General features: G+C 47.0%; 1 protein-coding gene across 7 annotated transcripts in view; it reads left to right on the top strand.

Moving 5' to 3' along the window:
- FAM227A (family with sequence similarity 227 member A) overlaps positions 1–21,085 on the top strand; it is a 76,821-nt gene that overhangs the window by 4,243 nt on the left and 51,493 nt on the right. For 5 of the 7 annotated variants that reach the window (XM_053226797.1, XM_053226796.1, XM_053226800.1 and 2 more), the window contains 7 exons: positions 1,776–1,858; positions 8,858–8,927; positions 9,411–9,487; positions 10,319–10,468; positions 17,810–17,911; positions 18,384–18,488; positions 20,370–20,493. In XM_053226797.1, coding sequence (XP_053082772.1) covers positions 1,776–1,858; positions 8,858–8,927; positions 9,411–9,487; positions 10,319–10,468; positions 17,810–17,911; positions 18,384–18,488; positions 20,370–20,493 — 711 coding nt within the window. Of the gene's footprint in view, positions 1–1,775; positions 1,859–4,310; positions 7,537–8,857; positions 8,928–9,410; positions 9,488–10,318; positions 10,469–17,809; positions 17,912–18,383; positions 18,489–20,369; positions 20,494–21,085 lie in introns of those variants that run through there. The other 2 variants (XM_053226799.1, XM_053226802.1) reach the window with 2 other exon arrangements.

Raw genomic sequence — 21,085 nt, 5'->3', positions numbered from 1 at the left:
TCATGAGTTCGAGCCCCGTGTTGGGCTCTGTGCTGACAGCTCAGAGCCTGGAGCCTGCTTTGGATTCTGTGTCCGCCTCTCTCTCTGCCCTTCCCCTGCTCTCACTCTGTCTCAAAAATAAGCAAACATTAACCAAAAAAAAAAAAAAAAAAAAGACCCAGCTTCATTGTTCTCATTCCAATTGGCCTCACTTCTCACCTGCCAGGCCTCCTACCTGGGCTCAGAGTTTGCCCTCTCTGGCATCACCTGGACTCTTCCAGAATCTTACTTCTCTAGCCCTCCCTTTATTGATCCACATCTCACTTGTGACTCTGAACTCTATGCCAGGGACCCACAGAACCCCATCTCTGGAGGACCTTAGAGCTCATCCGGCAAATAACCCTCTCAGGTTATAAATACCGCCAGATGGTCCCATCTCATAAAGAGCCCATTGACCTTCAAGTCCCACTGCTGCCAGCCAAACCATGTGTCCCTCTGCATCCCCTCGCTTTCTACACCTCTCAGAAACCCTTCTCAAGATGAGCACAAGTGATCCCATCAGAGGCTGCTTCAGGGACTCACTTTCCTGGCCCTTTTTCTAATGTCCCCTCTTCCTCCTTAATCCCACACTCCTCTCAACCTAACTAACCCATTTCCCTTCCTATGATTTTCATGTCCCTCCTTGGCGTCTTCATTGGTCAAGTGTCCTCCAGTTTATAAGAACCCTTGAGGGTAATGGAAGTAAGAGTGAACCCCGCTTTTTGTGAAGGCAGTGAGAAGTGATAGGATTATGGGGCTTCTGCAAAGGATATATCCTAGACCGATTTAGGCTAAGACGGAAAGAAATGCAAACCTAGAGAGGGTGACAAGAGGGGCCATTGAACTAGGCAGAGACTTCAACGGTGATAAACAAGGTTGAGATACCCTCCGATCCAGCCATGCCTCACCTGAAAATGTCTCTGAAAGCAATAATCCAAAATATGGAAACAACTCTCTGTGTATACCACAGCATTATTTACAATTGCAAAAAAATGATGAACAACTTAAGTATTCAATAGCCATGAAACAATTAAGTGTATTAAAGTACATTCTCCAAGTAGATTCATATAATGCCATTTAAAATACTATGAAGATTATTTAGCTCTATGGAGCATGATCATGATAATGAATGGAAGAGAAGTCCGAGTCCTAAAGTAGGCATGCACTGAGATTACAATTATGTAAAAAGGTATGTGTATAAAAAAATACTGGAAGGAAATCTCCCTGAATCCTAACAGAGGTTGTTACGGTGGTAGCAGAATGGGTGTTTCTTTTTATGTTTTTCCAAGGTGTCTAGAATGTGGTTAGTTTTCATTTAGAATTGATAAAGCCACTCATTTATTTTTTTTTAATTTTTTAATGTTTATTTTTGAGAGTATTTTTAATGTTTATTTTAATGTTTATTTTTGAGAGAGAGAGAGAGACAGAGTGTGAGTGGGGGAAGGGCAGAGAGAGAGGGAGACAAAGAATCTGAAGCAGGCTCCAGCCTCTGAGCTGTCAGCACAGAGCCCGATGCAGGGCTCGAACTCATGAACTCATGGACTGTGCGATCATGACCTGAGCGGAAGTCCAAAGCTTAAGGGACTGAGCCACCCAGGTGCCTAAAGCCACTCATTTAAAATGATAAAAGAAGTGTGAATGTTTGCAAAGAAAGTAGTTAAGCGGAGAGAGTAAGGGACTGTCCTTGCCAGCCTAGTCCCATCCTGTTCCTGCATGATTAGCACCCAGAAAATTTCCTCAGCAAACTCACCTGCCAGCCTGCCTTATTGGTTCCATCCACCAGGTGAACGAAACGATTGGGGAGCTAGATCTGAGTCCCAATGCGTTGGCCAACAACCTGGTGAGTTATGGGTGCTGAGGTAAGGCTTGGGGCAGGAAGGGCTCCGGGAGTCCCGCCCATTTATTTGAAAGCACCTTTGCACAATAGGGGTCTCAGAGATATATTTTATTAATTAGCAAGCTTTCTTTTTTGGAGCAGTTTTAGTTCACAGCAAAATTGAGCTGAAAGTACGGAGTTCCCACATACCCCTGTCCCCACGCATGGGCAAGCTGCCTGTCACCACACTGGTACATTTGTTACAAGTGATAAACCCACATTGACGCATCATTATCACCCCAAGTGCGTTGTTCACGTTAGGGCTCTCTGTGCTGTACATTCTATGAGTTGGGACAAATGTGTAATGACCTATATCCACCTTTGAGCCCGACGAGGGGCTCAAACTCACAAACTGCGAGATCATGACCTGAACTGAAGTCGGATGCCCACCCGACTGAGCCACCCAGGCGCCCCACCTTTGTAGCATCCTACAGAATAGTCTCACTGCCCTAAAAATCCTCCCCCCCATTTACGGCGCCCCCGCATCTCCTGGCAACCACTGAACTTTTTGCTGTCTCCATATTTGCCTTTTCCAAAATGACAGAGTTAGAACCATACGGGATGCAGCCTTTTCAGATTGGTTTCTTTCACTTAGTCATCAGCATTTAAGGTTCCTCCATGTGTTTTCATGGCTCGATAGCTCATTTCTTTTTGGGGCTGAATAATATTCCTTTGTCTGGATGTGCCACAGTTTATTTGTCTGTTCACCTACGGAAAGACCTCTCGATTGCTTCTAAGTTTTGGCAATTATGCACAAGGCTGCTGTGAACATCTACGTGCAGGGTTTTGTGTGGATGTATATTTTCAGTTCATTTGGGTAAATAGTGAGGGGCGTGATTCCTGGACCATCTGGTAAGAGTATGTTTAGTTTTGTAAGAAACTGCCAAAGTGTCTCCCAAAGTGGCTGTACCCTTTTGCATTCGCAGCAGCCATGAATGAGAGTTCCTGTCACTCCACATCCTCACCAGCATTTGGTGTTATCAGTGTTCTGGATTTTGGCCATTCTAATCGGGATATAGCGATATCTGCTTGTCGTTTGAAGCTGCGATATTCTCTAATGACATTGAACATTTCTCCATATGCCTGCTCGCCATCTGTCTCTCTTCTTGAGTGGGGTGTCTGTTGAAGTCTTTGCCCCATTTTTTAAAATTTTGTTTTGTTTTATTTAATTTATTTTTTTAATATATATATTTTTAAATTTTCACTTATTTTTGAAAGAGGGAGAGACAGAGCACGAGCAGGGGAGGAGCAGAGAGCGAAGGAGACACAGAATCCGAAGCGGGCTCCAGGCTGTGAGCTGTCAGCACAGAGCCCGACGCGGGGCTCGAACTCACGAACCACGAGATCAGGACCTGAGCCGAAGTCGGATATTTAACTGATGAGCCACCCAGGTGTCCCTGCCCCATTTTTTGATTGAGTTGTTTGTTTTCTTATGGTTGGGTTTTAACAATTCTTTGTGTATTTTGGATAACAGTCCTTTACCAGCTGTGTGTTTTGCAGATCTTTCTGCCACTTTACTCCAACTAAATCTCCTAACCCCATTACCCCTGGCGTCTTGCTTTCCACCAAGCTCCTCTGTCCCCAGGGCCCAGACCTGGTGAATGCCTCTGCAGGTTTTAGCCGCACCCCTATCCCAACTTTTCTGGTGCTGACCTTTGGGGTCAGTTCATCTCTTGAGTTAGTCTTTTTGATTTATTTTTTAAAATTTAGCAGTGCCTGGGTGGCTCAGTGGGTTAAGCATCTGACTCCTGATTTCAGCTCGGGTCATGATCTCACAGTCAGTTGTGAGATCGAGCCCCACGTTTGGCTCTGCGCTGACGATACAGAGCCTGCTTGGGATTTTCTCTCCATCTCTCTGCACCACCCCCCCCCCAATAAATTAAAATTAGAATTAAAAAAAAGTTTAAATGCCAGGACAATGCATCCTTATTCTAAAATATTCAAACCATCTCCAAGTATAAAAGTAAACCGTAAAATTTGCTTCACTCCCAGCCCTTTATTTCCTCCTGAGAAGTAACCACTGTTAATTGTTTGTTTTGTATCCTTCCAGAGTTTTTAAAAAAATATTTTATTTTTCTTTGTGGATGGTATTATGCTAAGTGAAATTAGTCAGTCAGAGAAAGACAAATATCATATGACTTCACTCCTATGAGGACTTCAAGAGACAAAACAGGTGAACGTAAGGAAAGGGAAACAAAAATAATATAAAAAAAGGGAGGTGGGCAAAACATGAGAGACTCATAAATATGGAGAACAAACAGAGGGTTACAGGAGGGGTTGTGGGAGGGCAGATGGGCTAACTGGGGAAGGGGCACTGAGGAATCTACTCCTGAAATCATTGTTGTACTAGATGCTAACTAGTTTGGATGTAAATTTTAAAAAATTTAAATTAAATTAAAAATTTTTATTTTTTAAATAATGTCTACATGGGGCTTGAACTCATGACCCTGAGATCAAGAGTTGCGTGCTCCATCAACTGAGCCAGCCAGGTGCCCAAGAACCTTTTCTATACATTTAGAAACATAGAACACATATATTTAGGGTTATCGTTTTCTTTTTTTAATGTGAGTAGGGTCATACCATAAATACTGTTTTTGTAACCTGCTTTTGTTTGTTTTTTATTCATTCATTCATTTATTTATTTTTAGCTTCAATAACTCTTGGAGATGCTTCCAAGTCACGACTGTGGATCTGCCCTGGTCTTTTCATGACCGCATAATATTCTATTTGGTGGATGCGGCATCATTAATTTATTCCCTACCGATAAATATTTCAGTGGTGTTTTCGTCATAGTGAACACGTGAATATTTCTGTATTTGTATCTTGGGGCTCATTTGCAAGTATTTCTGCACGCTAGAGTCCTAGAAGTGAAATTTCGAATTTTGGTAAATACAGTCGAATTGCCTTTCCCAGAGGTTTCGCCATGTTTTCACTCACGCAGCAAGGAGACCATTAGCTTCACTTGCCCCTACCTACCCCACCATCGAGTAGAGCTTAGAATTAAATTGTGAATAAAGGCAACATACACACACGCGCACACACACACACACACACACACACACACAACTTAGAGTGATTCCATAGAAGTTAAGAAACCTCGTCTCTCTGTGTGTGCCTGTGTAGGCAGGAGAGGTATAGCATTAGAGACACAGACTCCGGAATAAGACAGTCTGTGTTTAAATTCCTGCTCCGCCATTTTCTCACATTGTGAAACTGGGTTAATTGTTTAACCTTTATGAATCTCTGTTTTCTAGAGAATGGTGATAACAAAAATAATGTATCTACCTCATAGGGTTGTTGTAAGAATTAGAGGAGTTAAAACTCATGAAGCCCCATAAATCAGGCCCGAGAAGAGTGCCTGGCTCACAGGAAGGACATTCTATATGTATGAACGTGTAGGAGAAAAGTCTGGAAGGATACACACCAAACAGTCAATGGGGTCATTTCTGGAAAGGGGGTGGTATGGAAGGCGAGTAAACATGTTTTTTACTCTGGATACTTCTGTAATGTTGTTTACAAAAGGAATGTATTTGCATGTCAGTTCTGTGATTTTTTATGATAATTTTAAAACCAAGAGAAAGAATATTTTGATCCCAGAAACAGGATCTGGTGGCTACTTAAGATTGTCGAGCATTGGGGCGTCTCGGTGGTTTGGTCAGTTAAGTGTCCGACTCTTGATTTTGGCTCAGGTCATGATTTCACGATTCGTGGACTAGAGTCCCCTGTCGGGCTCTGTGCTCACAGTGCAGAACCTGCTTGGGATGCTTTCTCTCCCTCTCTCTCCCTGTCCCTCCCCTGCCCATATTCTCTCTCTCTCTCTCTCTCTCTCTCTCTCTTTCTCTCTCTCTGTCTGTCTCTCTCTCGCTCTCCTGCCTCTCAAAATAAGTAAGTAAACATTAAAAAGAAAAAAAGATTGCCTAGCATTGGCATATCTCCTCAGGTGCCCTTCGTGGCCAGTGAGAACCAAGATAGGGCTGGTGGGAGCAACCTTGGGTCCTCATATGACCTGGAGGAAGGGACCCCTTGCCTGTCCTTCCTGTCCTCTGCCCAAGCAGCTGGTCAAATCTGTCAGATGCTCACTGCCTTCTGCCACAAGAGCCCATCCCTAGGCTACCCTGCCCAAGCTCTGCTGGCTGCGGTTTGCCCTGCCCTTTGTCCACCGGGCCTTGACTGTGCAGCCACTTCTCCTGTGTCAGGGCCATAGCCAGACGGGTTTCTCCAGCCTCCATGCTGCCGTGCTGCCTGGCACCTAGCCCTGTGCCTAGTGCGTAAGAGGTGCTTCTTAAGTGTGCACTAGTGAACGAATGAGCCCCAGATCCTCCTCCCCACATCCAACATCACCAGGTCCCTTTTCTGTTCCTTCTTCCATGCCCTAAGTGTGGGCTTCCTACCTCTCTGGCCATGAACCTTGCTTAGCTCTTCTTCAGCTTTCTTTCTTTCTTTCTTTCTTTCTTTCTTTCTTTCTTTCTTTCTTTTGAGAGTGAGAGAGAGAAGGAGAGAGCACATGAGAGAGACAGAGCACGGGAGAGGGGCAGAGAGAGAGAGAAAGAGGGAATCCCAAGCTGGCTCTGCACTGAGCACAGAGCCTGACGTGGGGCTCGAACTCACGAACTGTGAGATCATGACTTGAGCCGAAATCAACAGTCAGATGCTAAACCGACTGAGCGCGCCCCCCCCCTCCACCGCCCCGCACCGGGTACCCCTTGCTTGGCTCTTCCTTCCGGCCCCCTTCCCCTCAAGAGCTCCACTTATAGCACAGCTTCACCATTCACCCAGTGGCAGGCACATTCCTTCTGCTCTCCGCCTGGACGTCCTCACCCTAGAAGGGACTTCTCTGCATCCCGTACCCCAAGACTAGTGGAGGGGCCCTTCTGGGCACATTGCTAGCATCCTGTACCTCCCTACCACAGCACTGGCCACCTCAAAACCCCTGGCTTCTCCCCACTAATCCCTGAAGCCTCAGCAGCGTTCGCTGCTCTCTGCTGCATCCCCGACATGGGCATAGCATTGGCCTTGAGCAGGTGCTCAGGAAATACTTGTGGAATGAATGATATGGTTGCAAATCCTAGCTTCTCTCCTGTATCTCAGCCTCATATTCCCAGCCACCTAGAGCAGTGGCACCTAAACCTAAGTGATCATCGGACTCCCCTGGGAGGTTTTTAAAAAAACTAAAAGTGAAAAGAGCCTCGCGTGGCACCGTGTGTTCTGCGTGCTCTCATTTGAACACGATGTCTCCGGAAGGCTATGCAAGAAATTAAGGGTATTGGGTGGAGGGAGGCAGAAGGGAGACTTTTTACTCTACTACTTGATTTTGTACCTTGTAAATTATTTACTGGTTTTAAATTTTAAGTAGAGAACTATTCAGGAGCCACAGTACGTAAACAATTCATGAGCTGAGGCAGACGCAAGGAATGAACTTCTCCATTGAATTGGTGTATCTGAAAAACTCCCCAAGTAGGGGGACAGCCCCACTTGTAGGTACCACTGTCATCTCAGATGCACACGGCCCAGTGCTGGTCTCCTCGTTGACGCCTAAAACTTGCTGGTCTCCCAGCGTTCACCTATCCGTTCTGCTCTCTCCGTGTGTAAATCCTGTCCATCCTTCCAAGGCCTTGACAATATGGGCTACAAGTGGCATCCCGGTAAGGACCAGAGACACCGCTGTTCCACTGCCTTGGCTCATACCCCTCCCGTTCATTCATCATGCCTTATCTTGGCCTATGTTTTTGGAGTGACAAGCGTTGACATGTAGACCTACCAGTGTGAGCCCTTTCCCCATCTACATACACCTGCGCACATGCTCATAAAGGGGGTAGAAGACTGGAGGGGGCGTTTCACAGTTTATCAAGCACGACAGATGCCTCATCGTTTCCCCCAGTGCTCGTGGGTGGTCCTCTGTGACGCTTCTAGTTCACACTACTCTCAATTGCTTCAAACCCAAATGTAGCAATTTAGGACCTACTTGGCCCACGTGCGCTGATGTCAACTGTCCAAACAGATGGTAAATTCCTAAAGGCGAGGACACAGAATCCTCATTCTTCGTTGACTTTATTGTCCAAGAGCAGTGCCGGGCTCATGGCCGACGATCAGTACAACTTGTTGGGTCACTGACATTCATTTTTCTTTCCTTTTGTTCCCTCAGGAGGGGATGCGGGAATGGGGGAGGAGGAATCAGAGATCAAGAGAAATCTGTTGAGAAGTCAAGGGTCTGGTGATTAATAATAATAATAATAATAATTAGCCTTTATTGAGCAGCTCCTATCTGGTAGTAGCCTCCACACTAGTGTTTTAAGATGCATTAGGGCGCCTGGGTGGCTCAATCGGTTAAGCGTCTGACTTCGGCTCAGGTCATGATCTCACTGTTTATGAGTTCGAGCCCCACATCGGGCTCCATGATGACAGCTCAGAGCCTGGAGTCTGATTCTGTGTCTTCCCCTTTCTCTGCCCTTCCCCTGCTCACACGCGCGCGCGCTCTGTCTCTCTCTCTCTCTCTCTCAAAAATAAATAAACATTAAAAAAAATTTAAGATGCACTCAATACTGTATGTCCAATCCTTACAAGGACCCTAGAAGGTAGGTATCATTGTCCCCCTCACAGAGAGTTTAAACAATAGCTTTTAGCCCAGGGAGCTTGATTGGAGCCCCATTCCCACATCCTGTACCTCCTCAGAGGTATAGACAAGAGGAGGCATAGCCAGGAGGAGGGGCAGCGTGGGAGAAGGCAAGGTGGGGGGATGTATCGGTGGTGACACTCGGTGGGGGCGGAGGTGGGGTGGGAATGAGGTCAGTGACACCAGTGGCCACAGAGACCCTGGCACCTACGGGGAGGACAGGGAGGCGCTGCCACAACCTCTGCTCCAGGCCTTTTGCGCACCAGCAGGGGAAATAGCCTGATCTCTGACCCTCATCCCGCACCGAGATCCGCACGAATCCCTAATGCCCCATTTCTTTCTGGTTTTTGAAGGCAATTGAGAGATTTGAGTTGGAGAAGAAGGCTTTGAGAGAGAAAAGTCACGGCGACCCGGGAGACAGAGGCAAAAATCCTTTCTCATAGCCTTGATGGTGTTTCTGTGGGGTTTGGCTATTGTTAGTATCTCAAGTGCAGTTAAGCAGGAATCCAGCATTTCAACCGAGGATAGCTTTGTCCTCTTCTGGAGGAGTCTCATGTCTGACTTGCTGGCATTGGGCAAGTTAGGAGGGAAGGACGGCGCACTTAGAGACGGCCTACCACGTGGCGCTTCTCGTATTAAATCTTTGCAATGCCCCCAACTGTGGGCTAGGTGCCGCTGAACAGCGTTTACAGACGAGGGAACAGGCTTGGGGGCAAGGGGACAGCTTGTCTGCGGTGGGTCCTGGATCCAGGGAGCCAGCAACTCAGGCGGGGACCAGTGAGACTAACAGTGTGACTGTCCTCTGGCAGCTCAGGCTGAGTGAGTGAAACATCACAGCTATGGTTACTGCACAGCGATGGACAGACCTCGTGGTTACATCCTTTCTCTTCTTCCATTCTTCTGCAGACAAGAGTCACAGAAAATCGCAGCATATTTGCAGAGTCTCGGAATCTAGGAATGTCAAATCTTTCATCAATAAAAGGGTAAGGGATCTGCTGCTGGGTCTCTCTCTGACTGGTTTCTGCTGGGCATGAAAGAGATTTTAGTCCTGGGGAGGGGACGCTTGGCACCTGGATGGTGAGGGTGCAGGAAAACTGCAGAGTGCCCTTTTTAGAGGATCTTAAAGTAGTTCGCTCTCTCTGTCTCTATCTCAAAACAAAGAAATAAACACACTTAAAAAACCAAAGAAAAGTAACTCAGTCCCCCAAAATGTTTCCAGCAGGTGCCTCGGGTGATGGCAGTTGGTTTTCTCTTTTCACTTTTCTGTATCTTCACATTTTTTATAGTTGCTTCATTGCCTTTTTTCCCCAGAAATTCATAACGAATAAACCCAAGGGGGAAACTGTATGCTCCAAATTACTAATGACAGTAATATTAATTGGAGGTAACCCGTGAGTAGCCAATTAAATGATAGCCCATCTTCATAACGGGATCTATTCTCTGAAGTGATACATTTGAAGACAGTGTAGCAATGTGGAAAATCTAAGGTGGAGAAAGCAGGACACCGTGTGTGTGTGTGTGTGTGTGTGTGTGTGTGTGTGTGTGTGTGTGTGTGTGTGTATTTATGTATTGTCACATGAGTCGAGTTATGTCTGCACATTTGTAAACATGCTCAGAACCTGAAAGGGAAAACAGAAACCATGTAAATCATTTGGTAAGAGGTGCTGGGGTCCTGAACGTGCCCCCATTTTGTCCACTTTCTGTAAGGTTGTTACACCATCTTCGTGACAAAAAGGGGAAGATATCCTAGTTTTTAGTTTTAGTTTAAGCTGTCAAATGATGGACCTCATTTTCATATCTGCTTTTTGTTTCAGAAAACAGCAAATAAAAATCTGCTGGTGGAGCTGTACCAGCACCCACATAAATTTAACAGCGCTGTGCCGAACAGGCTTCCAAATGGGGTGAACTTCTGTGACATGGTGGGCAATGTGGTCCGGGCTGAGAGAAACCGCCTTAGTGGCAAGGTAAGGAAAGAGAGTGGGCAGCTCACCAATGTTACCAACTGTGTGATCCCCCTGCTGTGGGCCCAGCTGTACCCCAGCTTTACAGCAACCATGTGGCAGACAGACATAGCCGTCCCCGTTCTATACCCCAAGGGACTGAGTCAGGTTCACTAAGTAAGTCAGTTTCCACGGCCAGACAGTTTGCAAGTAACTGAGCCGAGATTAGAACCCAAGCCCATGTTCCCTCCAAATCCTAGATTCTTCCTCCCTGAGCACTCATTTCCAGACTGTTTTTTTTCATTTTTAATTTTTTATTAAAATTATTTTTAATGTTTAGGGGCGCCTGGGTGGCTCAGTCGGTTGGGCGACCGACTTCGGCTCAGGTCATGATCTCGCGGTCCATGAGTTCGAGCCCCGCGTCGGGCTCTGTGCTGACAGCTCAGAGCCTGGAGCCTGTTTCAGATTCTGTGTCTTCCTCTCTCTCTGACCTTCCCCCGTTCATGCTCTGTCTCTCTCTGTCTCTAAAATGAATAAACGTTAAAAAAAATTAAAAAATAAATAAATAAAAAATTCTTTTTAATGTTTATTTTTGCAAGAGAGAGACAGAACACAAGCAAGGGAGGGCAGAGAGAGAGGGAGACACAGAATCCGAAGCAGGCTTCAGGCTCTGAGCTGTCAGCACAGAGCCCGACGCGGGGCTCGAACTCACAAACCGTGAGATCATGACCTGCGCCAAAGTCAGACTCTTAACCGACGGAGCCACTCAGGTGCCCCCAGACTGCTTTGATCATGTGTCTTATTGGCAAAAAATTTTGAGCGTGCACCATCATGATCTATGTTTTTTTGTAAATGATATACATACATGCTCTGTTGTCAACTGCTACATTATATATTAGTAATCTTAACTTCTTATTTTTCTTAGTTAGACATTAGTTAGAGTATTTTCCTCCCACGTCCCTTGGTGCCCCTTGGGGAGAACAACCACTTGGAGAGCAGTGCATTGGAGCACACTGGGTTCCTTGGGAAGCAGGGTGGAGGGTGGGGGCGGTATTCCAAGGCCTAGAATATGTGAGACCACTCAAGAGGTGGGGATGAGTGCAGAGAGGTGTGGGGAGGGGAGGAAGCCCAGGAAATGGTACCCGCAGCCCTATAGCTGGTCTCATCGCCCTTCATGGTGTCCCCAAAGCAGTTCCAATCGTCGTCCCCTGCCGGGACCCAGGTTCTTAGCCTTGTCTACCTGTACTTCCCACTGCTGCCTCAAACCACTTACTACCCCGTCTCTCTTTCTTTTCTCCTCCTCCCTCTGTCCCTTTGTCTCTCTTTCCCTCGCTCCTCTCTCCCTCTGCCCAGCCACCTTCCTTCACTCCCTCCTCTCTTCACGATTTCTCCCTGCTGCCTTCTCTCCGGCGGCGATGTCTCTGCATCAGCTCCGTCGGTCTCATTCCTCTGTGTCTTGCGTTCAGACTTTCTAAGAGTGATGGTCTGTTTGGGCCAGCCGCCGCCCAAGATGACAGTGGTATTTGCTGGAGTTCCAGCGCCTGGCTCCAGCATGGACTGCAGTCAGCAAGTGGACAGCTGCCTTTAACCAGTCGGTAGGGGCTCTGGGCTCAGGTGCCTGGTCCCCTGCTGTCTTTGGCAGAGGGGTGGAGGAGCGGCGGGCACTCACAGCGTCACATTCCCTCCAGGACAGTGCAAGAAGATATTCCCCACATTGTTATTTGGGACAGCAAGAAACTGGAAGGGAGGTAGTGCCTCTTGGTGGCTAAGTAGCTCTCTGGGCTCTAGTTTCTGCTGTAAAGTAAGGATAAAAGCAGTCTCTACCTGGAGGTGTTATTGTAACATTAAATAAGATAAGGATCTTATTTAAGTGTATAAAAAGTCCTTAGCGCAGTGCCTAGTAAGTCAGAAGTTCTCAAAAAATGGTAGTTTTTATTATCAGTGCTATTAGCTTAATGATGAATAATAGAAGACTAGCACGGTCATTTGGGGTATATGTATCATGGACTATTTAGCCATTAAAATCAATGTTTACAAAGAGTGTATTGTGCTATGCTGTGGCGTTAAATGAAAGATATCAGTATATAAAACTCTACAGTATGATGCTACGTAAGCACATACAGGAAAATCTGGTGATGGAACCATAGTAGATATCACCGATGTTCACTGAGTGATAAGGTCATACTTTTTTTTCCCTCCTTTGCCTGTACTTCAAAAAAAAAGAACAGGGCACCTGGCTGGCTCACCCAGAAGAGCATGTGACTCTTGATCTTGGGGCTGTGAGTTCAAATCCCACCTGGGGTGTAGAGATTACTTAAATAATAAAAAAAAAAGTTATAGATGATAGATAGATAGATAGATAGATAGATAGATAGGAGAAAGATTTGAGAACAAATAGGTTGTATGTTTTATGGGCCTGTTGTCCCTGTGTGACCTTCCAGCCCATGACTTTGCTTGCCCTGCACAGGCCCACTGGCACAGCCACTTTGCTGTGAGGGTAGCCCCGAGGACAGTGACTGCTGTTACTTAATGTTCCATTTTTGAGGTCCCATGGGGAATGTTCTCCTTAGGCCTTAATCCCCAGAAAAACTACACATCCCCTGGCATGATTTTAGTCTTATAACTGGTGTTTTCCCTCGGCTCCCAGGAAACTCAAGGCAAATTTGTGTCTTGGCTTCATTTTAATTTTTTTTTTTTTTTTAAGATTTTATTGGGGCACCTGGGTGGCTCAGTCTGTTCAGCATCTGACTTCAGCTCAGGTCATGATCTCACCGTTCATGAGCCCTATATCGGGCTCTCTGCTGTCAGCACAGAGCCTGCTTCAGATCCTCTGTCTCTCTCTCTCTCTCTCTCTCTCTCTCTGCACTTCCCCCCAGCCCCCCCAAATAAATAAACATTGAATTTTATTTTATTTTATTTTATTTTATTTTATTTTATTTTATTTTATTTTATGTTTTTATTTTTGACACAGAGAGAGAGCATGAGCAGGGGAGGAGCAGAGAGAGAGGGAGACCCAGAATCTGAAGCAGGCTCCAGGCTCTGAGCTGCAGCACAGAGCCCGATGCAGGGCTCGAACCCACGGACTGTGAGATCATGACCTGAGCCGAAGTCGGACGCCCAACCGACTGAGCCACCCAGGTGCCCCTAAACATTGAATTTTAATTAAAAAAATAAAACCTAAAAGATTTTATGTTTATTTTTCTTTATTTTTGAGAGATAGACAAAGCACAAGCAGGGCAGGGGTAGAGAGAGAGGGAGACACAGAATCAGAAGCAGGTTCTAGGCTCTGAGCTGTCAGCAGAGAGCCGGATGCAGGGCTCGAACTGATGAACCGTGAGATCATGACCTGAGCCGAAATTGGATGCTGACCTGATTGAGCTACCCAGGTGCCCCATTACCTTTGTTTTTTTAATTTTTATTATTTTTTTTAAATTTTTTTTTCAACGTTTATTTATTTTTGGGACAGAGAGAAACAGAGCATGAACGGGGGAGGGGCAAAGAGAGAGGGAGACACAGAATCGGAAACAGGCTCCAGGCTCTGAGCCATCAGCCCAGAGCCCGACGCGGGGCTCGAACTCACGGACCGTGAGATCGTGACCTGGCTGAAGTCGGACGCTTAACCGACTGCGCCACCCAGGCGCCCCACCTTTGTTTTTTTTTAAGTTTATTTATTTTGAGAGAGACAGAACACAAGTGGGGGAGGGGCAGAGAGAGAGGGAGAGAATCCCAAGCAAGCCCTGCACTGTCCACATAAAGGTGGATGGGGTCTGAACCCATGAAACTGTGAGATCATGAACTGATCTGAAATCAAGAGTTAGACCCTTAACAGACTGAGCCACCCAGGCGCCCCCCTGTGTCTTACCTTTAAAAGGACCCTGTTCCGGCTCTTCAGGGGCCATTGCAAACCCTTCCTTGCCTCCTCGAACCCTCTCCTCTGTCACCGCACCTTCCCTCTTGGCAGTGACATTGCCTCTGCTCTGGAGAATCGGGAGGCCATCACTAGACCGTGAGCTCCATGAGGACGAAAGGCCCGTCTCCCTGGGTCAGTGGTTGGCCCCAGCCTGGCACCGAGCCGAGCCTCGGAGGCCAAGAGCTGCCCTCACATTCTCACTGCCATTCTCTCCTCGGTGCTGCTGTGACCCACCCCCATTCCTTTCCCATCACTGAAAGTGGCCGTGTCTGTCCGCCCTTGGCTCTCAGAAGGCCAAGTCCACAGGATGTGTTTCTGTTGTTCCATTAGACGACCTCTCTGTAGAACTGGCCCAGAGGATGACTCCCTGCACTTGACAGTTGTGTCCTTCCTTGGTCCCTGTAGCAGCTTCTCCGTCTATGCAGGCAGCATGCTTTGGCCTTCCAAGCCCACGTTCTTCAGGACCCCTGCCTCTGCTCCGTCTTCTTCCTCTACACAGACTCATGGGCGGGGAGGGGGTGGACATGAGTCATCTCCCCGCATGAGGCTAATCACACTTAGGGACTGTGTCACCACCTCCAAACCCCATGCTGCACTCCGACTCCCATATCCCCCCGCCTCCTGCCCTTCTCAGACTCATGACACTGCTTCTCCTCCTGTCTGATCGAAAACTGCAGCCTTCCAGCCAAGCACAAGCCAGTCTCCTCCCTGGTCCTCACCCCTGCGTCTGAGCCATCACTGAGATTCACCTGCTGTCTTCCCTGTACCTCCTCCTCCTCCTTGCCGCCACTGCCAAGTTCAAGCCCCACACCTTCCTGTCTGGATCACTGCACCTGCTGTTCAGCATGCCTTCTGCCTGGCCATCTCGGTCCCCTCTAATGTACCTTCTCCCTTCTTCCTCTGGTCTTTTTTTTTTTTTTTTTTTACTGTGATTTATTTTTTTTTTTAATTTTTCTTTAATGTTTATTTATTTTTGAGACAGAGAGCATGAGCAGAGTGGGGGTAGAGAGAGAGAGGGAGACACAGAATCTGAAGCAGGCTCCAGGCTCCGAGCTGTCAGCACAGAGCCCGACGCAGGGCTCGAACTCATGAGCTGTGAGATCACGACCTGAGCCGAAGTCAGATCCTCAACTGATTGAGCCACTCAGGCACCCCCATCCAGTCCTTTTTACTCTCCCCGGTACCCCAGAGCCCCTCTATATGCCCCTGGGATTCCTTCTCTTAAGGCACCCATCACACTGCATTATAAATGTCTGCTTACTTGTGAACGTCTCCAGGGCAGGGACTCTACATCACCATCTAGGCACCTAGTAGGTGCTCAGTAAATAGCTGTTGAGGGGCTGAAATGAACTTTTTGAAAGGAAGCAAGAGTGTGAATAAATAAGTAAGAGCTAGCACACCTTTAGTGAGTGTTTCCTAAGTGCCTGACACTGTTCTGAGCACTTTGTGTGTGTCACTCACTCATGTAACGGTCATGGCAGTCCTCGAGGCAGGGACGATCGCTGTCCTCTCCATTCTCCGTGATGCTGTTAGGCTGGGTCCAAGGGTCCCTGGCTGCACACAGGATAGAAATCAAACAGGGGCCAGCAGGAAGTGAAAGCAGAGTTTATTAAAGGTATAGAGAGAGTGCAGGTAGAGACAGAGTGTCTGGGAGACTCAGAAAGGAAAGGGATATGAATCTTGCCTATGTTTGGGGTCTAGGGTTTTTACTGAAGATGGTGTTCCGGTGTATGTGTCCTCTCAGGCATCCGGGAACGGTTAGAACAAAGACAAAGGCTCAGGTGTTATTCCTTGGAGCCCGGGAGTCTTGGCATCAAGATGTTTAGCATCCGTGGTCCGGAATATGCATATGATGGTTTTTCTGGTCATTCTCACCCGGTCCTCCCTTAGATGTCTATTCTAAAGAAATCATCAACTCCTTGTACTTTACAGGAGGACAGGCACCATTTGCATTATGAGGCTTGTGTAAAGTGGGGTGTGCAGGTCCTAGCAAGAATAGAAGAGGAAAAAGGAGCAAAAAGCAGGGTCTTTTTTTTTTAAGTTTATTTATTTATTTTGAGAGAGAGAGCATTAGCTGGGGAGGAGCAGAGAGAGAGAGAATCCCAAGTAGGCTCGAACTCACAAACCGCAAGATCATGACCTGAGCCAAAACCCAGAGTCAGAAGCTTAACCGACTGAGCCACTCAGGCCTCCCACAGAAAGCAGATTCTTATGGAGTCCTTCAGTTTCCCTCTGTCGTCTGGTTGAGGAAGCTGAGCACATACAGGTTCAATAACGTTGCTCAAGGCCACACAGCTTCTTAGCATAAGAGCTGGTTTTGAATCCAGCTGGATTCGAAGTCTGTGCTCTGGACTGCTCTGACTGTATGTTTTCTCTAAGGAAACGTGAGGAACGGTGAAAAAGACAAAGCAGAGAGCTGGGCTCAGAGAACTCCCTGCCGATGAGGGAGGCTTATCCACGCACCCTGCCCCCAGCTTCCATAGGCCTGAAGGGAGAGCCAAGGAGTCTCCCCCTTTGCATCCAAGAGGGGGCAGGAATGGGATCTCTTTGCTCTTCATAATGCTAAGAGGCAGCGTGTGTGGCGTCTCTGGGGTCAAGCTGCCTGCTTCAGAGCCTCCCCGGCCATGCGAACTTGGGCAAGAGTCCTAAACTTTCAGACCCTCCCTTTCCTCTTCTATAAACCGGGGATGCCTGTAGTAGCTACCACCTAGATGGTAACAAACAAAACGAGGTGGGGGTGAAGGGCACAGCCCTGTGCCAGACACATGGTAAACATTCAACAAATATTACACGTCATTACGCTATTACGATGGTAGCTCTGGAATCAGAGTCAGGTTACCAGGTCGCCTTGCAACGAAGTCTGAATTTCCTGCCCCTCCGAGTTCGCTGATAATTCCTATTTTAGAGTTGCATGTGCTTACCGTGAACCCCGCAGAATCTCCTGGTCCAGTGGCTTGCGGCTGTGTAGCGTGTGTGTTTGTTGATTGCCGCTGATCAGAGTAGGTGACAGAACGGGGAAGCTGCCTCCAGTTACAGATTCCAGTGCTGGCTCTATCTCTTTGGGCAAGAGACTTCAGCTCTTCGGTCCTCAGTTGGCTCGTCTGTAAAATGGGGATAGTAGTAACACGCCTTGTGTGATTATCTTAGCGGTTAGATGAGAATGTGTAAAAATGCCTGGAAAGGCAAATAGTCGGCACTCACTAAACTAAAAGGGTAAGTGTTTCTTTTAAGTTGACTCCAAAGATGACAGGTGGGAAGATGGTGTGGTTAGCGACAATAACAAGCTGTGGAACATAGGAGGAAAGGCGGGTTCTGAACGGAGAGGATTATTAATCTGGTTGTGGCTCCACAGCCACAGTGAAATCATGAAACAATGAAAAATTGTGTTTTCAAAGACAACAGCAATAATAATGTGAATTTTGTTGTTGTTGTTGTGTTTTTTTTTTCTTCCCAAGTCTTTCTGTTCCGATAGAGAATTAGAGAAGTTTCTCTCTTCTCCTTCTCCAAGAGCCATATGGCTGGATAGCTTCTGGTGGATCTTTCATGAGAGGTACCAGGTAAATCTGCGTGCTTCTCTCCCTTGCTTAAGTTACTTTTCTATGGAATAAACCCCAATGTCTCTAACATGGGCTACCAGGCTCTCTGATTCTATGGAGCACCCCTGCAGCCCCATCTGCCACCCCTTCCCTTCCCCACCCATGCCTCTTCCATCCATCCTGTGCTTCAGCCTCCGCACAATGTCCCGTAGCCCCCTGAGCATCAGGAACTGGTCCCTGACACATGGCTGGTCAAGCACAGGGCCGGGAGCAGGGTCGGGACCTCCCACCCCAGAGTTTGCGCACTTTGTTCAACAATCTGCCCCACGTATAAATCGATTTCATAAATCCTATAAAAATCAGCGTACTATTTCGTAAATGACAGGAGGTTCAACCTCTCGAGAATAAGAGGAGTACGTATTTAAGAACCTGAGACCTTAGCCGTTTCATCAGGAGGCTCTAGTAATTCCGTCTCCACTCTTATTCCTGGTAGCCAAACAAGGAGATCCAGAATAAGCTGTTTGATCGGATATCCCAACACTACGCGTCTCTCTTGTTGCATGAATCCAAATCCCACTATGAAGAGGCTCTCTTGAAAGTGAGCATCAACCACTGTTGGGAGAACAAAAAATCACGCTAATGCCAATAGAATGCCCTTAACATTCTTTCTGTGAGGGAGTAATTAGTAAGTTGTGCTATATTCATACACAGACTTGCAATGCCGTAGTCACAAAAAAATAAGGTAGATCTATATATGGCGTATTTTAAGTGGAAAGCAAAGAAATTTCTAGAACTCTGTGTTTAAAAATGTATATGTATATATGCATGTGTGCCTATGAATAGAAAAAAAAAAATCTGGAAAAATACTTACCCAGCTCTTAGCAATGATTATCTCTGGGGAATGAGGTTGTAAGAGACTTCCTTTTCTACTTTAAATATTCCTGTAGTATTCAAATAAGCATGTGATTTTAAAATTAAAAAGCATGAATATACATACATTCACAAAGACTGATTTAACTACGTAAATAAATTACCACAAAGTTAAAAGGCAAATGCGAAACTGCAGAAATCACGGAGCACATATGTCACACAATGGAAAGAACTCTTACAAATCGGGACGCCTGGCTGGCTCAGTCGGAGGGGCGTTCATCTCTTGATCTCGGGGTCATGAGTTCGAGCCCCAAGTTGGGTACAGAGATTACTTAAATACACAACAACTTAAAAAAAAAAAAAAAGAACTCTTATAAATCTTATGAAATCCCTTCTAGACCAGTGGACAAAGTACCAAACCAGAAATTCATCAGGGAAGAAATACAAATGGGAAAAAAGTTCACCCTTAACAGTCGTCAAACATACAAATTAAAACAATAGCCATTTGATGCCCCTTTTTACGTGCTGGATTGCATGGATTGAAAAGAATAATCGCCAGGGTTGTGAAGGATCTAGGGAAATGACACTCTGACAGTCTCAGAGAGAAGCGCATCGTTACATTTTTGCTACGATAAGCCCCCAACGTATCATAGCTGCTATGATTACTATCGTGATTCCATCTTCTTTTTTTTTTTTTTCTTTTAACGTTTTATTTATTCTTGAGACAGAGAGGGACAGAGCATGAACGGGGGAGGGGCAGAGAGAGAGGGAGACACAGAATCGGAAGCAGGCTCCAGGCTCCGAGCCATCAGCCCAGAGCCCGACGCGGGGCTCGAACTCACGGACCGCGAGATCGTGACCTGAGCTGAAGTCGGACGCTTAACCGACTGCGCCACCCAGGCGCCCCCGTGATTCCATCTTCTGGAAGTCATAATCGAATACTCGGGAAAAAGTGCTTTCACTCATGCCTTCCACAAAGTTTTGACTGCCTGCTATGTGCCATACATAGAAACGGTATCCACCGATGGGGGGTGTTGAAGTAAATTTTGATATGCCTACTCAAGCACAATATTATGAAGTTCACTCGTGGGAAAAAAAATCCCGAAGAGTTTCTAACAACCGGAGGAAGCGCTTCTACTATATTGTTAAATGAACAAAGCCAGATATAAATGTGTAATTTGAACTCAACCGTAGTTAAGAAGGGACAACAGTTCCACGCGTGCAGAGGGGAAAAAAATAACAGTCGTAGTACTTCCTGTAATCTCTGATGGGTGGGTCAAATGTATCTTGTCATCCGGGCTACTCTTTGGAGGTGGCAGGAGGGGCTGAGCCTCAGACCACGTGCAGAGGGAAAGCGAGAGGGGGAGGTTGCTGGCCAAGCCTAGCCTGAGGTCTGAGGAGGGGTCCCCAGGTAGGGTAAGGAGTCCACCAAGATGTGGGCCAATGACAGATAGAAACTGCTCCCCCCATGAATGGAAGGCACCACGGTGTCAGGTGGAGAGTTTTATCACAGATCCTTTCCACCGTCGGGGGTTCTTTTCTGGGTGCGGAAACGTCCAGAACATGGCCTGAGCTCTGCTTCCCCCCCCCCCACCCCCGCCCTCCCCAGAGGCTGCCATCTCTTCTGAGTAAAGCCCTGTACACCAGCTTCTGTTGCTGCTTCCCACAGTCCTGGTTCAACACGCACGATTTCAAGTCGGACATCTGCAACACAATGAGCCTGTGGATTTCGGGTAAGAGGAGTCTGCTCTGTCCTGGGGAACGCGATTCCGGAAACACTTTTCTGCCTGAGCCTAGGTCATAACACCCTTTACTGAGGCAGCTATCCTCTACTCTCGTTGACATTCAAGAAGGTAAGGTGTGCGGTTAGAGCCCCGTGGAGTACTGATCTCGCCTGTTTCTGCACAACAGTTCTGAGATGTTCTTAGTCCCTTTTTGTGCCCGGTGCATCTGTAGGGAGCAGGCTCCAGCCGAGCCCCATTAGTTGGCCATGTGCTGTGGGCTGATGGATGCAGAACTCAGCAACCCCAAAGCATATGCTGGTTGGACGATCCCAACCTTCCTCCCCCGGGTGACCCCATGTGGCCCAACTGTAGTCCCCTTGTCCCTGCTGCCCGCACAGTGAGTGCCCAGGGTGGTGTTTGCTTTTAACGACTTTTCACTCCCCTTCCCCACTCCCCTCTTCTCAACCTAGATATTTTCTAAGGCCCTTAAAATCTCCTACCTATTGAGAAGTTCCTGGGTCCTAAGTACTGTGCTAAGTAAGCACTCTTTTACATTTCCTATTGTCTTGGGGGTCTCCAAGCCGTTCCCACATTAAGGTAT

Source organism: Acinonyx jubatus, chromosome B4 (assembly GCF_027475565.1).
Source record: "Acinonyx jubatus isolate Ajub_Pintada_27869175 chromosome B4, VMU_Ajub_asm_v1.0, whole genome shotgun sequence".
Taxonomy (NCBI): domain Eukaryota; kingdom Metazoa; phylum Chordata; class Mammalia; order Carnivora; family Felidae; genus Acinonyx; species Acinonyx jubatus.
Note: the sequence above shows the minus strand (reverse complement) of the source record. Positions and strands in the feature narration are given on the sequence as shown.